Source organism: Vombatus ursinus, unplaced genomic scaffold (genome assembly GCF_900497805.2).
Source record: "Vombatus ursinus unplaced genomic scaffold, bare-nosed wombat genome assembly UNPS02014812.1, whole genome shotgun sequence".
Taxonomy (NCBI): domain Eukaryota; kingdom Metazoa; phylum Chordata; class Mammalia; order Diprotodontia; family Vombatidae; genus Vombatus; species Vombatus ursinus.
Window position 1 is genome coordinate 61939073 of NW_020954590.1, and position 19548 is coordinate 61958620.

At 36.3% G+C, this 19548-nt stretch overlaps 1 protein-coding gene across 1 annotated transcript in view; it reads left to right on the top strand.

The window, feature by feature from the left end:
* Positions 1–253: 253 nt before the first annotated feature.
* LOC114053749 (desmoglein-4-like) overlaps positions 254–19548 on the top strand; it is a 58905-nt gene continuing 39610 nt past the window's right edge. The window contains exons 1-3 of the mRNA XM_027876889.1: positions 254–349; positions 3188–3354; positions 6289–9077. Of these exons, the coding sequence (XP_027732690.1) occupies positions 9030–9077 (48 nt within the window). The 5' untranslated portion in view covers positions 254–349; positions 3188–3354; positions 6289–9029. The remainder of the gene's footprint in view (positions 350–3187; positions 3355–6288; positions 9078–19548) is intronic.

Genomic DNA, 19548 nt, shown 5'->3' on the forward strand with positions numbered 1-19548 from the left:
TCTAGAGGAGGTTCCAGTATATGTATCTAGTTTCCCTCCTCCAATGGAATAAAGAAAGCTCTTTCCTTTTGACCACTTTTAGCACTTTGGTTTTATTTTATTTCATTTTATTTTATTTTTTGGAATTAACTGGGGTTGTGATAACCTGTGCAAACTCTTTGGTATTTTTAGAGTTAACAGTGGTTACATAAATTCTGTGACTTTTTGGTCATTTGTTTTCAGATTTGACACTATCAGCAGCCCTGACATGCTACTTGGCATGCTCAGCAGCCATAGCTACCAGTTCTTTCAGTACCCTGAAATAGAGTTCATCTGGACCTGATGGCTTAAACTCATCAAGAACAACTAGGTATTCTGTTTTGTTTTTTACTATCTCCAGAGAAAATCAAGACCATCTCTCTGTGATCTCACTAATCTCCCTTTCTTAACACCTCAAATTCCCTCTATATCAGGAGTTCTAAACCTCAGGGCCATTAACTTTTTTTAAAAAATTGATAACTTTCAATATGATTGATTTCCTTTGTAATTTTTTTAAAAATTATATGAATTTAAACACATTATTCTAAGAAGGAGTCCATAGGCTTCACCAGACTGGCAAAGAGGCCATAGGTGGGTTGTAGCATTTTTCTAATTATGACCCACCTACAAGAAGTAATGTAAAAAAGATTAAGAACTCCTGCTCTACATCTTCATCCATCCTGTCTTTCTTTCTACCAGCACAGAATGAAGTAACCCTTCTCTCAAAGGTTAACCCTTCCATATATGTCTGGATGTTATTTCCTTGCATCTCCTTCTGGGGTTTATCCCATTGACCATTCATTCTCTCCCTTATATTCAGTTTCTCACTATCTACTAACTCCTTCTTCACTGCTTACAAATGTTCTCAGGTCTCTCCAGCCTTTAAAAAATATTAAAACTTTCCTTAACCTTACTGTTTCCTCAAGCTTTTATCCTATATTTCTCTTCCCTTTCACTGCTAAATTCCTGCAAGAATAGTTTACTCTTATTGATCCCATTTCCCATCCCCTACTCACTCCTCAACACTTTATATCTTCGGATAACTATAAACTAGATTTCTATATGGTTGTCATAAATCTCTCAAGTGCTATATCCTATAGTTTTGTGGGGTTTTTTCTAGGTCTTTGCCTTTATAAATAGGCAAAGTTTTCTGCAGTTTGGGAGTTCTTGATTCTGTTGACCATTTCTTATTCACATATAATCTCTCTTTTCTTAACTTGTGTAACAGTGGTCTTTCCAGGATTTTCTACCAGTTTGATCATTCCTCAGCTGTTTTGTTGATTCATCATTTATCTCACAATCATTCTGTATGGATTTCTCTCATGGTTTATTCTGGGGCTCTTCTGTTTACCATCTCTTCTAGGGTGATCTCACTCATTCCCTTACATTCAAGTACCACCTTTACTCAATTGATTCCCAAATCTATATACCCAGTCCTAGTCACTTCCTTGAATTTCAGTACCTATTGTCCAATGGACACATCTACCTAGATGTTCTACCAGGACCTAAAATTCAACATGCAAAAAATTGAATTCATCTTCCCCAGTAAATATACCCTTCAATCAAACTTCCTTATTTCTATGGAAATCACCTCCATCCTCTCAGTTTCCACAAGCTTGGAAACATCTCTTACTTTTCTCTCTCCCTCATCCCCAATATCCATGTAGGTTATGAATTCTGCTAATTTTACTTCTATAATCCCTCCAACATTCATCTCCTTTCTAATCAGTCACCACTCAAATCAGGTCATTATTACATCTCACCTGGACTATTCTAATACTCTCCTAATTGGTCTCCTTGGATCAAGTTTCTCTATATTTGGTCCAACATGATGCCAAAATAATCTTCCTATCATAAGAATACCAGCACAACCCTAACCTTCTTTAAATATTTCACTGGACCCTATTGCATCTAGGAAAAATGCAAACTCTTTAGGATGCAGTTTAAGGCCCTCCATAATCTGCTACCAACCTATGGCCAATGTAGAAATTTGTTTTGCTTGATTATCCATATTTTTACAAAAGTTTTAGTTTTCTTAATTTTTCTACAGAGAGAGTGGGAGGGAGGGAGAGAAAATGATGTTTATTAATTGGGAAAAAAAAACAATCTGCTCCCAATGTAACTTTCTCATTTAATTTCTACCTCACACATTCCACCCAAAGTGGACTATTAGCTATTTATCCTTTTTTATTTCCACACATTCACACAGACCCCACTTCCCCTTCCCCCCTCCAGATTGCAGTGCACTCCCTCCTCATTTTTACCTCTAAGAATTCTTGCCATCCTTCAAGGTTCAGCTTAAGTTCTACCTCCTCCATGCAGCCTTCCCCTTTTTCCATCTCAAAATGTAGAACACATATGCCATTATCCTAACCTAAAATCTAATTAGAGTAACATGAGATATATATAGGGAAGTTAAATAATACAATGAAGAATAAACAATCTCTAATTTATGAACATATTCAATTGTCAAGGTCCATTGAGTTCTTGGGACTAGAAAACTTAGTCCAATAGAAACATCACTATTTCTAGTAATCAGGCTCCCAGGCTAGCTTATAGAAGCCTGCACATCCTAGAAGCACAGGCCTAACAGCACTCAAGAGTCTAGCCACCATGTACTACAGTGCTTCCATGGGAAACAGCCTTCTGCGCTTCAACTGGGTGGGAGTTGATCCTCAAACACCAGCCTAGGAAACAGGAATGAGAACTTCCCCTCCTCTGAACATCACCTTTTTCTAAGCAATGACAGTGTGACTTCCTCCAAACTACTGGTGGTAGCTGCTATGGCCTGGAACAGGAGTTGCAGCATGATGAGGATAAGGAGTCAAAGGATTAGGAATTGTGAGGGAGTGGGAACATCTGTTACAATATTCCATGGAGTTGCTTCACCTGTTACCCCATTTCCTATTTTCTTAAGGTCTCAGATATTGACCCATCTATTTCCACTTCCACCATCTACTTCTCTCCATAGATTCATAGGATCATATTAGGGTAAAAATAACACAGAAAAAAAGTTAAAATTTCAAGAAGACTCAAAATCTCATAAACAATTTTTCCCCAAAATTTATTGAAATATAAATCCTTGATCTTCATTAGTATATCCTCTCTCCATAATCATATTTTGAATTTCATAACACTTCCTTTCTTTGTGATTTTTATTCCCTGCAAGGTCAGCAAATGCTACCGAAGTTCAGAAAAGGGAGAAGTTTTGATGGTAAACATTATTGAGCAGATGGGACTTTGGCTGTATCCTGAAGACCAGGTAGAGTTCGGATAGAACTAGAGAAGATGGGAAAATATTCCGATGGAGGAAACAGTATGGTCAAAGACACAATGGTAAGAATGAGCATAGAATGTTTACAGGACCAATCTGTCCAAGATGGAAGCTTCAAATGGGGAGATAGAGAAGGATAAAATCGGATCAGTAATTTGAGTATATTATAAAAGTCCTTAAAAGACATTCTGAGGTGTCTAGACTTTACTGTTAGATAATGAGGAGGCACTGAAGTCTTCTAAGGAGGGCAGTGACTGATAAAAAGCATGTTTTATAAAGATTTATCTCAGCAGTACTGTACATAATGAACTGGAGTTAGGTAAGAGCATAGGCAGGGAGACCAGTTAGAAATAGTTTTAGTAACTGAGATGGGAAGTGATAAGTCCTTGAACTAGGTTGGTGGCAGTGGAAATAGAAGAAAAGAGAAGGTTATGAGAGATAATCAAAAAGCAGAAACAGCAAGACAAGGTGGTCATGTGGATGTGAGGGATGAAAAAGACAAGGGAACCATATGTTTCTGTCCTGGGAGACTAAAGAGAGGTAATACCATTCAATCAACAAGCACTTTTTAAAAACCTATCACCTGCCAGGCCCTGGGCACAAGGAATGCGGATAAAACAGTGAAAAAGTTCCTGCCCAGAAGGACCTTATATTCCAGTTAAGAAAGAGAAAGTTACTGTTTTTGTTGTTGTTGTTGGAAGTGAAATGAGAAGATGATGGTCATTTCTAGAGGTACTGAATTTGAAATCATCAGATATCAATGTGGAAATGTCTAGTAGACAGGAACAAGACTATGACTTGGACAACAGTTCAAGGCTAGAGACACAGACTTGAAAGTTATCCGTAGAGTGAAGCCAAGGGAATGCACAAGTTCTCTTAAGAACATAGAATTAAGGGGAAAAAAATAGGAACCAGAGACTGAGTCTTAGAGGAACACTGCTCTAGTTAGAGGGGTGGTGGAATGGTTAAAGAAGTTGGAAACTCCTCTGACCATCAACTTCCTCATCTACAAAATGAAAGTTATATCTGATGATCTTTAAAATCCCTGCCCATCTCAAAATTTTACAGGTCCACATGAAACAGAGTAGTCTGGTATTATGGAAACCAAGAGGGAAAAGTTTTAATAAGGAGAGAGTAGTCAAACGTTTCAGAAATATCAAAAAAGAACACAGACTGAAAAAAGACCCTCTTTTTCTTCTGACCTCTTTAGGGGTTGATTGCTATTTTTTTTAAAATTGTAACATGCAAGTAACTTACAGTAATTCCAAATAGCAAATATTCCATCACAGTTTTGTGTGTGTGTGTGTGTGTGTGTGTGTTTTATTTTATTTTTTTGAACATGGAAGTTACTAGGTTCTTCTGAAGAGCTGAAGATGCATGATTCAGGTTAACCTACAGGGGTAATACAGCACTGTGATTCTGTGTTCTTATTCTGTTCCATCCCTTCTAGCTCTAAATCTATGATTCTGTGAGCTTATGTGCAGTCAGTATGAGTTCACCTATGTGATATGATTTGGGAATTCCAGGAAATTCCCCTATATTTCTTCTGCCACGTGCTCTTAAAATCCCACTGTTAGAGATTCATGCCTTTGGGGTCAAACATTGCTTCCAGAAAGTCCTCTTCTAAGATGTGGCCTTAAAATTGATTAAAATTAACTCCTAAACATGGTTCATTCATTTTCCTTGGGTGGATTTTATCAGATCATTGTTTTCTGGGGTCTGGACAGCATGAGACTATTGGAAAACTAGAAGAGGGCAAGAAGAAAAGCTTTAATAGAGAGAGTGGGGGTGGAGAAGGAGCAGATCACAGCTGAAAGAGGAGGGCACTGAAAAGGAAGTGGGAGGTGCCAAAGACACAAACCTCACTGACTTAACAATTTAGCCTGACCCTGCCAGTGACACCAGGAACAACAAACAAAGACATATCAGATTGTGGAATTTGATGCCTATCTTGATTGCCATGAGCCTTAGGTCTGAATCAAGAGTCAGATGATACTTCTCCATGATAGTATCTAAGATTAGGTCAACCTACAAGTAGCATAGCATGTGTGGCACAGATCCCAGAGGTACCACAGTGAATTCTTAACCTGATTGAACAAGGCTATTTGCTAGCATGTAAGTTTGATTTGGGGTACAAACTAAAATTATCCTTGTGTTATTTACACCAACTAGCCATAGAAAATTTTACCTTAATACTTGGTGCCTGCTACCACCCACTGACTAGCCTGATTTTCTGTCTATCTGCTGCCATAAATCAATTAGCTTCAATGAAGAGACAGGATGTTTATCTTTGGGGCCATTATCTCCAAACGTGCAGACAGGCAAGTATTCACAGCCACTGCTCTAGGTCAAAAACAACACAAGCTTTATTGTTTACATGCCAGACCTTCTCTTCAGGTCCGTGGAAATGAAAGCCTTTGTATCTGCATCGTTTTATGAAACTATTTGACAGCCTTAGGGCTTAGGGCCATAAGTATCTTATATTCCTTTTTCCTTCTAACATCTAAATAGTCTTTCAAAACCAGTACTGGTCCTCAGAAGGCAAAGATCTATTACCAGGAGCTCCAAATGTATCATAAATAGCATCAATCAGTTACTCAAGAAGCATTTATTCAACCTACTACTATGTGCCAGGTACTATGTTTTGTTGTTGTTGTTGTGTTTCAGTTATTTCAGTCATTTCTGATTCTTTGTGATCCTATTTGGGGGTTTTCTTGGCAAAGATACTATAGCAGTTTTCCATTTTCTTCTCCAGCTCATTTTACAGATGAGGAAACTGAAGCAACAAGATTAAGTGCCTTGCCCAGTGTCACACAGCTAGTAAAATGTCTGAGGCCAGATTTGAACTCAGGTCTTCCTGACAATAGTCCCTGTACTCCATATTCTGTGCCAGGTGGCTGCCTCAGGCACGCTAGGCCTCAGGAATACAGAGACAAAAATGAAACAGTTTCTGCCCTTAAAAGGCTTACATTCTATTTATTTTTTCTTTTTTTAAGGTTTCTACCAAATAGAGTGATATTCCAGATGCTGGCTGGAGGACAGACCTAAAACGAATTGCAAAAATATTTGAAAAGTTTTCACGTAGAGGAAAGAAAAAGGTTATACTTGTTCTGCTTGTCACAAGAGGAAAGAAGTAGGAGAAGTTGCTGAAGGATAAAGTTGCTAGAAGTTGCTAAAATAATAAACTTTTTGTTGCCATAAGGAAAAAAGAAGCTACCAAAGATTTGGAGATTTCCAAAAGTGAAATGTTTTGCTTCAGAAAATAATGACGACCCTCAAACAAAGGCATCATGACATCTAGCAAAGTATTTGCTGGGGATATTTTAGGAATTTGTTGTCATGTACAAATTTGGACCTCCCTTCCCACTCTTAGATTCTATAGCAATATACTTCAGTAATAGGATAATCCATGGACCCAACACCTTAAGTATTCAAGTAGAAAAAGAATGAGTTGACAATTCATCATTCAATTATATGGTACTGACACTTTGGAAAAAAGTTTCATGCAAAATGGTAGTCACTTGGCATTACTATGTAATATATATGCATGTATCCCCTAAATATTTATCATAAAGGTTGCTAGAGTGTCTTTAAAAGAAAGCAATCTATATCAGAGAGTAAATGTGTCTGGGGTGATTGCTATAGAAACAGATGAATGTGCCTTTTATTTTTTCATCATACCCTGCTAATCTAAGAAAAGCAGAGGAACCCGAACTTCTACTCAAATAGAAGAAAACAAAAATTGGTACATACCTAACTGATGATTGGATTGGGGGTGGGGAAAGGAGGTCAAATACCCTTGAAGAAATTTCATACCAGAGTATTTTTGTGTTAAACAGTAATCATGGCACCACATAACTGATGCTTCTTGCTTCCTTCTCTCTGATATAGTGAAATTCATGAAAGGTGAATGTACACAGAATGTAATTGATTCCATCATAATGAATTGTCAATAGACATTTTTGTTGATTTTCTGGATACTGGTTACCAAAAGCTATGTAAATCCTGGATTATTCTTACAAATAATATTACTAACATTTCTTGAGCCTAATGTTACTTAAATTGAAATGGAATTCATTCACACATTCAAGATCCACTTTTCTTTACCACTTGAGATACTATTCCTGAGACAAGTTAGGAAATGACTCCTGAGCTTGAGTGCTCTCACCTTAGTTAGGCACACCCCATCACTCCAAACAATGGTAATGCTTTGGGGACCACTCCAAATGAACACGTTAAACATCTGCGCAAAGTTACAGATCCAGTTCAATTCAACAAAATTTTATTAAACACCCACTATGTGTCAGATGCTGTGATAGGACGGGGAATAAAAGGATAAAAATAAGCTTACATTCTACTGGGACCCACTGTAATTTATCAAGATCATAAAATCTTAGGTTTGAAGACAACAGAGGTTATCTAATCCAAACTGAAACATGAGATGAATGCTCCCTACAACAATAACAGCAAATAGCCTTCAGTAATGGGGAACTCACTACCTACAGAGGCAACCGAATCCATTTCTGAATAACTCTTAACTGTTTAGTTGGTTTCCCTTCTCCATGGTGAGCTACAATCTGCAACACTTTATGAAGCATCTACTTCAGTCAAGCCATTGTCTACACTGGTGCCTGGAGATAACATGATGGCTCCCAATTCCAAGCATTCGTACAGGCTATTCATGCTAACCAAAAAACCTTTCAAAGTCAGTCAGTCAAGTTGTTTTCTCTACATAATGCTGAGCTTTCTGATCTAACATCTGTAAATATCTGAATTATGACTGAATTTTCTACTTTTAATTCCAGTATTTATTACTGCATGTACAACACCTAAATGATGCCTCTACCTAGGAATTAGTTTCTTTTTCATATTTTAAAATAATGCCTTTTCCTCATAAGTAGGTGCATGTGTCCATTATCTTACTCTTTTATTTTAGGACACATTGTCAATCCTCTAATTATTTTAATTCTCCTCCATGCACTCTCTCAAATGTATCCATCTCTTTTTAGTAGGAGATTCCCGGAAGACAAGACAGCATTGTAAGTACAATGCACTTCTACAAATGAAGAAAATGCCTTGTTCATGAGCAAAGGAATTTACAGAGAGGATGTACAGAACCAATGAATATTAGCTACATTTCCAATTCATTTTCCTTGCAGTGTATTGTCAGTCAAGTATCCCTTGACCTAAGGAAGACAAATGACTATAGAATTTCCTAGAATGTACATCTTGTTCCTTGAAGCTGGTACTCTGGTAGATATGTGTATTTGTAGACAGTATACATAATTTTGCTTTTTTTAATGCTGGAAGTAAGAAGAAGCCTACTAATTTTATTCAAGATGATGATAGGTGCAGCGTTCTAATTATTTTTCATGTTGTGAGTAATTTATTATTCATTGGGTATCTTCCCTGTAAATCTTGTCCTAACTCTGTAAAATTTTCTCTTTGGTGTCCAACAAAGGGTTTCATTGCAATAAGAAGCAAGGTGTGTCTATGCTTTTACCTGGAGCAATAACGATGCAAGTGTTTCAGACCAGCCCAGGGGTTTGGGGTGGGGAAACAGAGTCATTATAGAGCATCTTTAGTTTTTCACCCAGAGGAAGTCAGAATGAGCTCTGATGCCCTCCTGGAAAAGCATCATTAAGCACACCTTCCTCTTCAGCAGGACACAGGGTCCAGGTGCCCAGGACTAAAATTGAACATCATTTGGATTTGTATGTAAGAAAAATCAGAAGCAATGGACTGGCTCCTTTTCAGAACTATTGGCATTCTAGTCATTTTAATGGTAAGTAAAACATTAAGAGGGAGAAAAACACACTAGACATCTGCATCTTTCAGGTTAGTCAATGACCTTTATTTATTGAATTGGTTCAAGATTCATTCTCTTTCTGAATAGTAACTTTCACTCCTAGAGGCTTCAAGAAATTTCTAAAGATGCTTCCTTCATGGAGGGTCTATGAGGCTGTAAAGTAACAGAAAAACACATTTTTTTCTGGATTCTATTTAAAAGACATTGCCAACATGTTTTATACTATAATTTAGATTATTGTGGAAATTTTCTATTAAAAATGAAGCTGGGGGTTCTTCAAGTAAATATTTACAAAAAGTGTGCTTAGCAAACATTTCATGACCAAAGAAAGAAAACAGGACTTATCAATTTGGGAAATTACTTTGATCCTCTCTCAGTGCTGAAATGTTTTACAGAGTGAATTTGGGGTGTCTCATGCCAAATGAACAGTTCTGTTCTTCATTTTGCTTCAGTTCTCTTCTTTTCATATGTAAGCCAGCATACTATCAATTTGTTAAAAACATCAACAAATTACAAAGTAATATCTCAATTTCAAGAAGAAATGGCAATTGTTTTATAGTTAAAATATTCATTTTACAATTTTGTAAAAGGCAAAATATTTATGTTGTGTATTATAGTTATAATCACCTTTCAGTCATTGTATGCTGTATGGGAAGACTGTCACAATTATACTTTTCTTGTATACCCTTCTACATAACTTATGTGTGTAGCTAAACTGTATTAAAAGTGATATAATCATTACAAATTTTATACCCATTTTTTGTTCCTAAATTTTCTGTGCTTATTTTTGCTTTAATGAGGTTTAAGTAAAAGACAAAGGGGTGATAATTTTAAAGAATTTTAAAAAATAATTCAACTAAAGCTCTAGGAAAAATGTTAAGTTGTTCTAAAAGTAGCTTGTGCAGATCTCAAAAGGATTTTTTGAAGAGTATAGATTATTTTAAAAGATATTAAGGAATGGAGAATCCTAGTTTCCCACTCGTTAAAGAAAGGCCTGTTTATTATATCATGTGTTTGGGAAGCACTGTAAAAACCTTATGATCTGACAAAGAAAAAAGGTATGATTAAAATTAATGGGCACAGAAGTAGGCACTATGCCAAGTGAAGAATGTCTCCAACTTCTTAATATTTGGGGGCTTACTTATGTCTATATATATATATAGCAAGTGATCAATTTCTCATCTTTGAGGTAAGGCTTAAAATAAAATACTAAATAAATACCAAAAAAATACTAAATGGGAAATGTCTCTTTTAGTCACAAAAATATGCATGAAGCCACTTTCTCTGAACCCTAACTTCTGAGAGTGACTTCCAGTTCTAAACTCTCTCATTGTTTTCCAATTTTTATTTTAAAGCTATGGTAGTTCAGTTACATCATTGGTAATAGGCTTTTTGTGGGCTATCCTGAGAGTCTAACTATAATTTATAATATGATTTCTACAAAAAAAATGTATTCCAAGTTCCTAAAGTGAAGTAGCATGTCTTGGGAGGATGTATGTTTGTTCTCACTAAAGGTCTTCAGACAAAGACTAGGTGACCTTTTTTACCAGGGTTCTGATCAAAAGGAGATTCTTGTTCAAGTATGTATTAGACTAGATAACCTCTGAGGTTTCTTTTTACTCTGAGATTCTGTGACTCTATATAGATTCAATTTCTCTTCAATATGAAAAATGAGTAAAGATATTATGTTTAGGATTCACCCATCTTCTCCACGTTTTTTTTTTCAATTGAAAGTTGAGAATCATATTTTGCTACAGGCAAATTATCATTTCTAAAATTGAGAAAAATATACTTTTTAAAATGTTTACTCTTGTGTTTCAAACACTGCACAAACCCTCATGAAACAACTGTTGATTCAATGTTCTGCAATCCCCAGACCAGAAACACAGTCTACCTCTATGGGGCCCACAACCATCCCTAGAGTTGCAAAACTAGATTAAAATATAATTGGGAAACATTTACCAAAATAAATAAGCATACTATGAAAAACTTAGATAATGTTAATATGTGGTTTTCTAAGTCAATATGTGCCTTCAAGGATTCTTATGTACAGTTTAGTGGCCCCCATTTCTACTTGATTTTGATGCCACTTTCCTAGACTATCATGAAAACTCTTTTAAAAGATCATTTATATTTTAGTGTTTTACTTTCAAAATTGCAATGATTCATCTATATCAAAGCTTCCAACCATAAATAGTGGGAGGTAAAATCTCTTTTTAAAAGTTATTCATGAGACTTTGAACTATTATGAGAGGAGAGGGAGAAGAAAGAGAGAGTTGGCAAAATGAAATTATAGTGAAATAAAAACTTATCTAGCCCTACCTTAAATACTTTCTGTATCAGGATAGGGGGTTCAGTTTGTAAGATCGTAGATTTGGAACTGGAAAGAACCTAAAGGTCATCTACTCCAACCCCTCATTTTCCAGTTAAAGCCATTCAGGCACAGAGAAGTTGCTATTTACCCAAGGTCACACAAGTAGGAAGAGGCAGAGCTATGATTTGAACCCAGATCTCTTTTATTTCAAACCAATCCCCTACATCATGTTGCCTCCCTATCAGGAGCCTTATCAGCTATAACTTTAGGAGTGAGAATCCACTTAAATCTGAAGTAGTCATCCTCCTGGGAATCAAACTTGCAAGTAGGAATAGAGTAGGCAACCCAGAGGGGTGCTCCAATTCCATCACCATTTACCCCAAGGTAATAGACAGAGAATAAGCTCCCATAAACTCACAGCCAAACTCTCTATAGGGCTTATGGAAAAAGGGAGAAAGGTCACTACTATAGTCAGGCACAGTGAATGTGACATGTGAATTGACATGGTTGCACAATGTCAAAATACAAACCTAGTCACACAACCTGAAAAATATTAAGGATTGTGAGAAAGAGTCAGGAATTGATTACTCTCCAAATCACAAAGCCTTTACCCCTATCTTGCCACAGTAAGAGTTTCCTGCAGACTTCAAAAGCATCACAGAAAAAGAGACATGACCAATAGTCACAGTTCAACATTACAATTCAAGACAAAAACAATCAATTTTCTCCTTCAGGTTTGATATTTATCACATGTTATTGTCCATCCTCTTTAGAGAGAAAATTATCTATTTCATGGCTTATCCTAAAAGGGATTAATTACTAGTTTACTACTTTGGACATTTGGGGGAAAGGATATTTCCCTACCATCAGTACAAAAGAGTTTTTGATCATCTGTAAGGAACTCTGTGGCAAATGAGGCTTGGGAGCCAAGTGAGCAGTGACTTTTCCCTCAGGGTGGTCTTTGCACAAACACATTTCTTGGTAATAGCCCTCTTAATTAAATGGCTAATCTTCTCCTCCTAGGGACTTGTTAGATTGTTTAGCACAATTACAGCTCCCATTTCTGTGAGACTTCAGGGTTTACAAACACAGCCTCATAAGGCAGGGCAAGTGCTGAAATCACACCCATTTTTCAAATGAAGAAAGCAAGTGATTTGCCCTAGGTCACAAAACTTGTAAGCCTAAATTCTGGGACTCAAGCCCAAATCAGCCAATTCTCACATGCAGGGCTCCTTCCATAGAATTATACTGTCTCTACCTCTACTTCATTATCACAATTGCTAATTTCTCATGAACTTTTTTTTTTTTGCAGTTTCATTTTCTATCTCTTGGAAAGTTTGGTTTTTCCTAACTTTAGTTTTCCCACTGGACTGGATATTACTTTGCTTTTGACAGTTTTATGGCAATCATCATAACCAGTAAGATTCCAGGACTTTCCATTTTAACAAGCATTTAAGGGTCTAATATGTTCCATGCCCCTTGGTAGGCTCTGGGGGAGATACAAAGATAAAAATTGTTGAATTTGTTTCATTCAATAAAAATCAGTAATGGTCAAAACCATATAGAACAGACTTCTAGAATGTTTCAAGACCAAGATAGAATGAAAGAAATTATTTGGGAGAGGCAATACTAGGGGTGTGTTGAAAATAAGAATATTACTACCTTTGTAGTTAAATTCCTATGCTTGAACTCTTCCCCTGTTCATTAAGATTTAAATCAAAGACCATTTGTGCATTATTAGAGTTTCTACTAACCTGGGAGTGGCTACACCTTTAAGCCTGATGGGTACTTTGTATAATATAGATGCCAACCACAAAGAAATACTTTGAACAGTATTATGACTGTGACTTAGACCAATAAAAAAGCAGGCCACTGGAAGACAAAATGATGTTCTTTTTGTATTATCTGATGATATGAGATGTGTCATCTCTTGCTGTTTTAAAGATCCCAAGACACACTTTAAAGTCTTCATTATCTCGACTGAATATATCCTTCAAAGCATGATCAGATGGCTACTGATTGGGCACCAAAGCATTGTCTAGGTTTTGAGATTAATTTTCTTGACAATTTCTTAATTTTTTAAAAAAAATTTAAATTTGGGGAATGCTATGATATATGTACGGTACTATGAAGAATCATGGCAGACAGAGCAAACCATAGACTGGATTTGGTTAAGGCCTAAGTCTTTCCTGGAGATGGAAAACATGAAACAGACATTTTTCATCTGTCAGATAAGCATTTGAGTCAATGCAGCACTGTTGGCTAACACCTTATCTCCAGAGATCACAAGAACTTCAATCAGATATTCTATTTCTTGAAAAGTCTACTAAGTAGAAGTTTGGAATGCAGCAAGTTGTCTATTTTAACTATAAAACAGACCAACTATGATTTTAAAAGGACTTAAAAGAACTAACTACACTAGTTTTTACATACTCACCTAAGCAAATATTAATATGGGTCAGATAAATAGAAAGGAAGGTCCATTAAATTTAGTTCTCTGCCAGGGTACCTGGCAAAGAGTGATGAATGTCAATAGGTTGGTTTGCTTTTTGCTCTACTTTAAAAGAATCCCCTGCTTTAAATGTTTATAAGAAACCTTTTTCTGTTTTTGTTCACTTCAAAATCTTTTACAAAGAGAAACTTACCTTATCCATGCAGAGTAATGGAGGAAATTTTGCTTTAATTCTCTTACTAAAAACTCAGGTTTCCTATATCTACCAACATTCCTGAAACTTCAGTTGGAATCATGGTAGGTACAGAAAGCATTGGTATCAATTAACAAACATAAGGAGCAAGTACCGTCTTTGGTATCCCCCGAATTTAGCACAGTTCTTGGCACATGGTAGGTGCTTAATAAATGTTGATTGATTGATTGATTGATTGATTTATTAAGCACCTGCTGTATCAGGTCCTGTGCCAGGCACAGATTACTTACAAATATACAAATGAAACATTCCCGGACCTCAAGGAGCTTACATTTCACTAGAGTGATACAACACATATACAAATAAATAAATCCATAATATAACAAAATAAATACAAAGTAATTTTGAGAGAGGCACTAACAAGTAGGGGAATCAATGGAGGCCTCTTGAAGGAAGAGGTTCTAGCTAAGCCTTGAAGGGATGAATAAGTAAGGAGGGGGGAACATCCAGGTGGAAAATGGAATGTTATATAGATAGGCAAGTGGGCCATATTGTCTGGCATATGGAAGTCAAATATCAATTGTACAAGGAAACAATTCTTGGTAAAGCTCATTTTGACCTCAATATTAATCAGTATTCCACATAGGGTCATTTGGATGATGTCAGGGTTACTTATCAAAAGAAACTTTTTTAGTTCTAAGTCACCAGAAGTTGCATGGATGATGAAACTTTAGTTGTACTTTTAGCCCTTCATTTATTTTAATTGATAATAGTTTTGAATTCACGAAAAGAATTTTTAAACAAAGGTGTGAAAGTGTATACTTTTGCCATCTCCATATCTCACAAAAGTAATCTATTTCAAATCAATTTGTAGCCTCATAGATCATGAGCTGGAAGGTACCCCAAAGGTCTTTTCATCCATTTCCTTTTTTGCAGATGAAGAAACTGAGACCCATAAAGGTTAAGTGAATTGCCCAATGTCACAAAGGTACTGAGTGGCCAAGCCAAACTTGAACTCAAGTTCTTTCCTCTGTATTATACTAATATCACATACCTTTTTTCCAAAATAGCATTTGGGAGCATTTAGTAATAACACCATGGCACATAGTTCTGTCTGAGGTCTCTACGCCAATCATTAGCGGGATGGAAGCAAAGTGAGATTTATTCTTTCTTGATCCCAAAAGGCAGATCTGGGATCAATGAGTGAAGACCATCAAGTGACACATTCTAGGTCCATAAGATGAGAAACATTCTGAAAATAAGAGCCATCCATAAATGGAATGAGCTAACTTAGAGAGTAGTGTGTTCCTTGTTATTAGAAGTCATCACTCAGAGGCAAGGTGAACATTTTATCAAGAATGGTAGAGAAAAGATGCACCCTTTAGGTTATGTTTATCTAGACAAACTCACAAATCTTTTCTAGTCCAAAGATGTGTGATTCTATGATTTACATAGAGTACATATTGATCTGTACATTGAATAGGTCAGAATAAAATTATGGACTCATAAAATTTCACTGTTTTTAAAAGTTAGGAAGTTCACTGCAACTTAACAACCAAACATGGATTTTCACTTGAGTTTTAGAGCCCAATGACATTGGAGAATGGATATGCAGCTTCTCTCTGGGGTCTAAATATCCTAGGTGGAATTACTTTCAGGTTAGAGCAATGAAACTGAAGGGGTAAATAGCAGTAGTGTTTCTTCTTGGCTTACAAAGAGGAACTGTTTAGACTCTTCAGTCTCTGGCTAGTCATACTGATCACAGGGTTTGTGAAGGAGTGACTGGAAGGGTATCCTTGGGATATTGCTTGGGCTGTAGACTTGTCCTCTTCCTTTTAATGTAGTAAATTATTAGGCTTTCCAACTTGGATTCCATCACGTACTCTACTGTCTTCAATTACACAGTAAACAGGTATAATTAGATTTGAACTTGGCACTTCTACAACATCACTATATGGATACCAATTACTTTACTCAACCATTTTATAATTATTATTCAGGAGGAAACTGGTTGTTAATAGACTTATGAGTAGTGAGAGCACAAGTGACTTCAGAAACTAACTTCAAAAAGGGAAGATGAGGAAAAAAAGAGTCTGTGCTCCGCATTTGATGCTTCAAATAATCAAAATGAAGAAAGAGAATATCATATATGCAGATGCTGCCTAAAGGCATACAATGATTTTCAATCAGTCACAAGATCATAGATATATGGCTGGAAAAGACATTAAAGGTCAACTAGTTCATACCCCTCGTTTTATTAATAAGGAAACTGAAACCTATAAAGGTTAAATGATTTTCTAATTGATAGCAGAATTAGTACCTAAACCAAAGTCCTCAAACTACAAAATCTATGGCTCATTTTCCTGTACTACAGATACAACTTCCCACAACGTTAGTGACAGATATATTTATAGAGAAAGGACAAAAAAAGCTGATGCAATGATCATAGTTTTAAATTGAGTTCTCCAAGGAACTTTAATGAGATATTTTTGTATAGGCCCTTAATAAAGCCTTAATAAAGTTGATTACCTGATTGATTGTAGTACAGAGAGTACTCAACCAAAAGCCAAGAGACACTTGGGTTTAACTTAATTCATAAATAGTTTTTAAGTGCCTACTATGTGCACTTCACTTTTGCCAAGTCTCAGTTTCTTCATATTTATAAAGGGAATAATAATATTTGTACTATCTCATAAGGTTGGGAAGAAAGTGACCTGCGATTCTTACAGTGCTATAAAGCAGTGAGTCACTACAATGATACTAAGTGTAAGAGGTCGTTGTATTATTGAGAAGACAAATAGAACATCCAGGAGTTGGGAATGATGCATTTTTCACTATCATATGTATACATATGTATATGTAATACCTAAGATTTATATAGCACTTGAAGATTTTCAAAGCTCTTTATATATGTTAACTCACTTGATCTTCATGACAATCCTATGAGATGGGAGTTATTATTATCCTCATTTTCAGATGAAGAAACTGAGGCTGAGGTTAAGTAATTATACTTAACTAAATTACCAAGTTAGTAAGTGTCTGAGGCAGGAATTCAATTTGAGACTTCTGATGCCAAGTTCAAGTTCACACTATCCACTGTACTATAGGAAAGGCCACTCTCCAATCAAGGGGCTCCTACACTGTTAATAACAGAAAACCACTTTTTTAATCCATTCACATGACTGATGGCATGAATGAAAAATCATTTATTACACACTTACCACATACCAAGTATTGTGCTACTAATCCCTGGAGTAACAAATAGAAAAAGTGAACAGTCCCTGCTTTCAAGGAGCTAAACCTGCTGAGTGAGACAATACGTAACAAGCATCAGAGGAAGGTCAGCTACAGGAAAGATGGAAAGTCCTAGAAAGTCCTAAGGGGACAGCTGCTGTGAGGCAGAGCCAAGGCCTAGAAGTCCTTAGTGTACATAAGTAGGTCAGATAATTGTTGTAGAAGACAGCAGGGTATTGAAGCAGGGTAGCTGCCGATGCCTGGTGTTCCTGCATCTCCTCAGGAGGACTAGAGCTCTTGACTCCCATCTCATTCAAGACTTTGAGCAGTTACACAGCCAAAGCAAAGGGTGGAGGGAGTGAGGGGAGAAAGCATGGTGGGCAGAAGACCCCCAGTACTGGTGGGTCTTTTTTTCACCAAGGCATCTTGGCCAAAGTCACAGCGATCATTGCTGATCCTTTCCCTGAAATGTATTATTCTGGAAGGAGGTTACTGATTTCAAGTGATTATAACCCTTATTTCAAATATGTGTGTGATGGTAATATAGGCATTATTTCCATTTCATAAAGAAAATAAATTGGTTGGAACCCCTTTCTGTGGCATATGCTACACACACACACACACACACACACACACACACACACACACACACACAAAGTACATAAGGATCTGTGATTTCATCAATATGGGAACTCTTTCCCTAAAAGCAGATTGCCATTTGTCTATGACTCATAGGTTCACAAAATTGTCAATCTAGAACAGAAAGCCATCTACTCCTCTCCTTCATTTTACAGATAAGGAAACAGAAGCTTAAGAGGTTAAGGGACTTTACCAAGGTCACATAGGTAGTAGGAATCAGAGGTGGGATTTGAATCCAGGTCCTCTGAATCCAAAGGCAGTATTCTTTCACCTGTACCATAATGATTTATTATATAAGTGCTAGAAAATTATTTAAGGTACATAGAAGTTAAATTACTTCTCCAGGTCATCATTAGTCAACAAGCATCTACTATATGCCAGACACAATACTAATACAAAGAAAGGTAAAAGACAGGTCCTACACTCAATGAGCTCACAATCTAATAAGTCTCAGAGATAGATTTGAATGAAGGTCTTCCTGACTTCAAGCTGAGTCCTCTACTCATTATGCCATACTGCCTATCTCTGTAATACTTGTCACATAGTAATTGCTTAATAAATGCTTTTTTATTTATTCTAGATTGATTCTATACACACACATACATACATACACAGAGGACCCTAAATTTATTAACTGTTACTTTCAAATTATTTGAAATGTAGTTGCATAATCATGTAGTCCTCTCATCTACACACACAACTTCTTCTTGAATGATAAACATCAGAAAAAAGATATATCAAAGGTACACAAAACCAGATTGAGGCCTTTCCTGTCTGTTTTTAATAGGGTAGGAACCTATTAATTTGAATTTTTCCTTAAAATGGGTTCCTTAGAATACAGAAAGGGCAAGTTTGTCCCCCAGGCTCCAAAGGCATCTGAAGAACAGTCTATAATGAATTGACAAGAAGTAAAATAAATTTGGCGATTCTCTTTCATGTGACTGGCTTAGACTAGAAGTATTATAAAGATTAAGGAGAACACACACACACAAAGATATACATACACACACATGCACAGTTGGGTTGAGTTTATTGTATGAGATGCACTTCATTATAATGTTCTATTTGCCAAATGCTAAAGAACTCAGTAGTCACTGAGTAGATAGGGAAGTAAAATTGAACCCTAACTGCCGAGGAATGTGTGTATATAATTGAGAAAAAAAGATTTTTAATCCGTTATATAGAATAGAAAACAATAATGTGGTGTAAGGTAAACACAGACCATGAAGCTAAGAAGTAGGGTTTTTTTTTTTTGCTTATATTAATTGAAATGTATGTTAAATGGGAGAATACTTGGAGCTGATAAATGATTCAATTTTGTTATGATGTATTTATAATATGGAAATCTATGTGGAAATCCAGTGGAGATGGGCCATTTTTACCTAACCAAGAGAAGGAACCTCACTATGCTATTTTCCTTATATAATAGTGCTTGCTTCAGTTAGTTTGTGGATAATGAAGAGTCATTGTCCATTAACATTTTTGGTTCACTGAAAGGAAGGAAGAAAAGAAGAATATAACTGCCAAAATAGAGAAGGGAAGAAGGGAAGGGAAGGGAAGGGAAAGGGAGAGAAGAGAAGAGAAGAGAAGAGAAGAGAAGAGAAGAGAAGAGAAG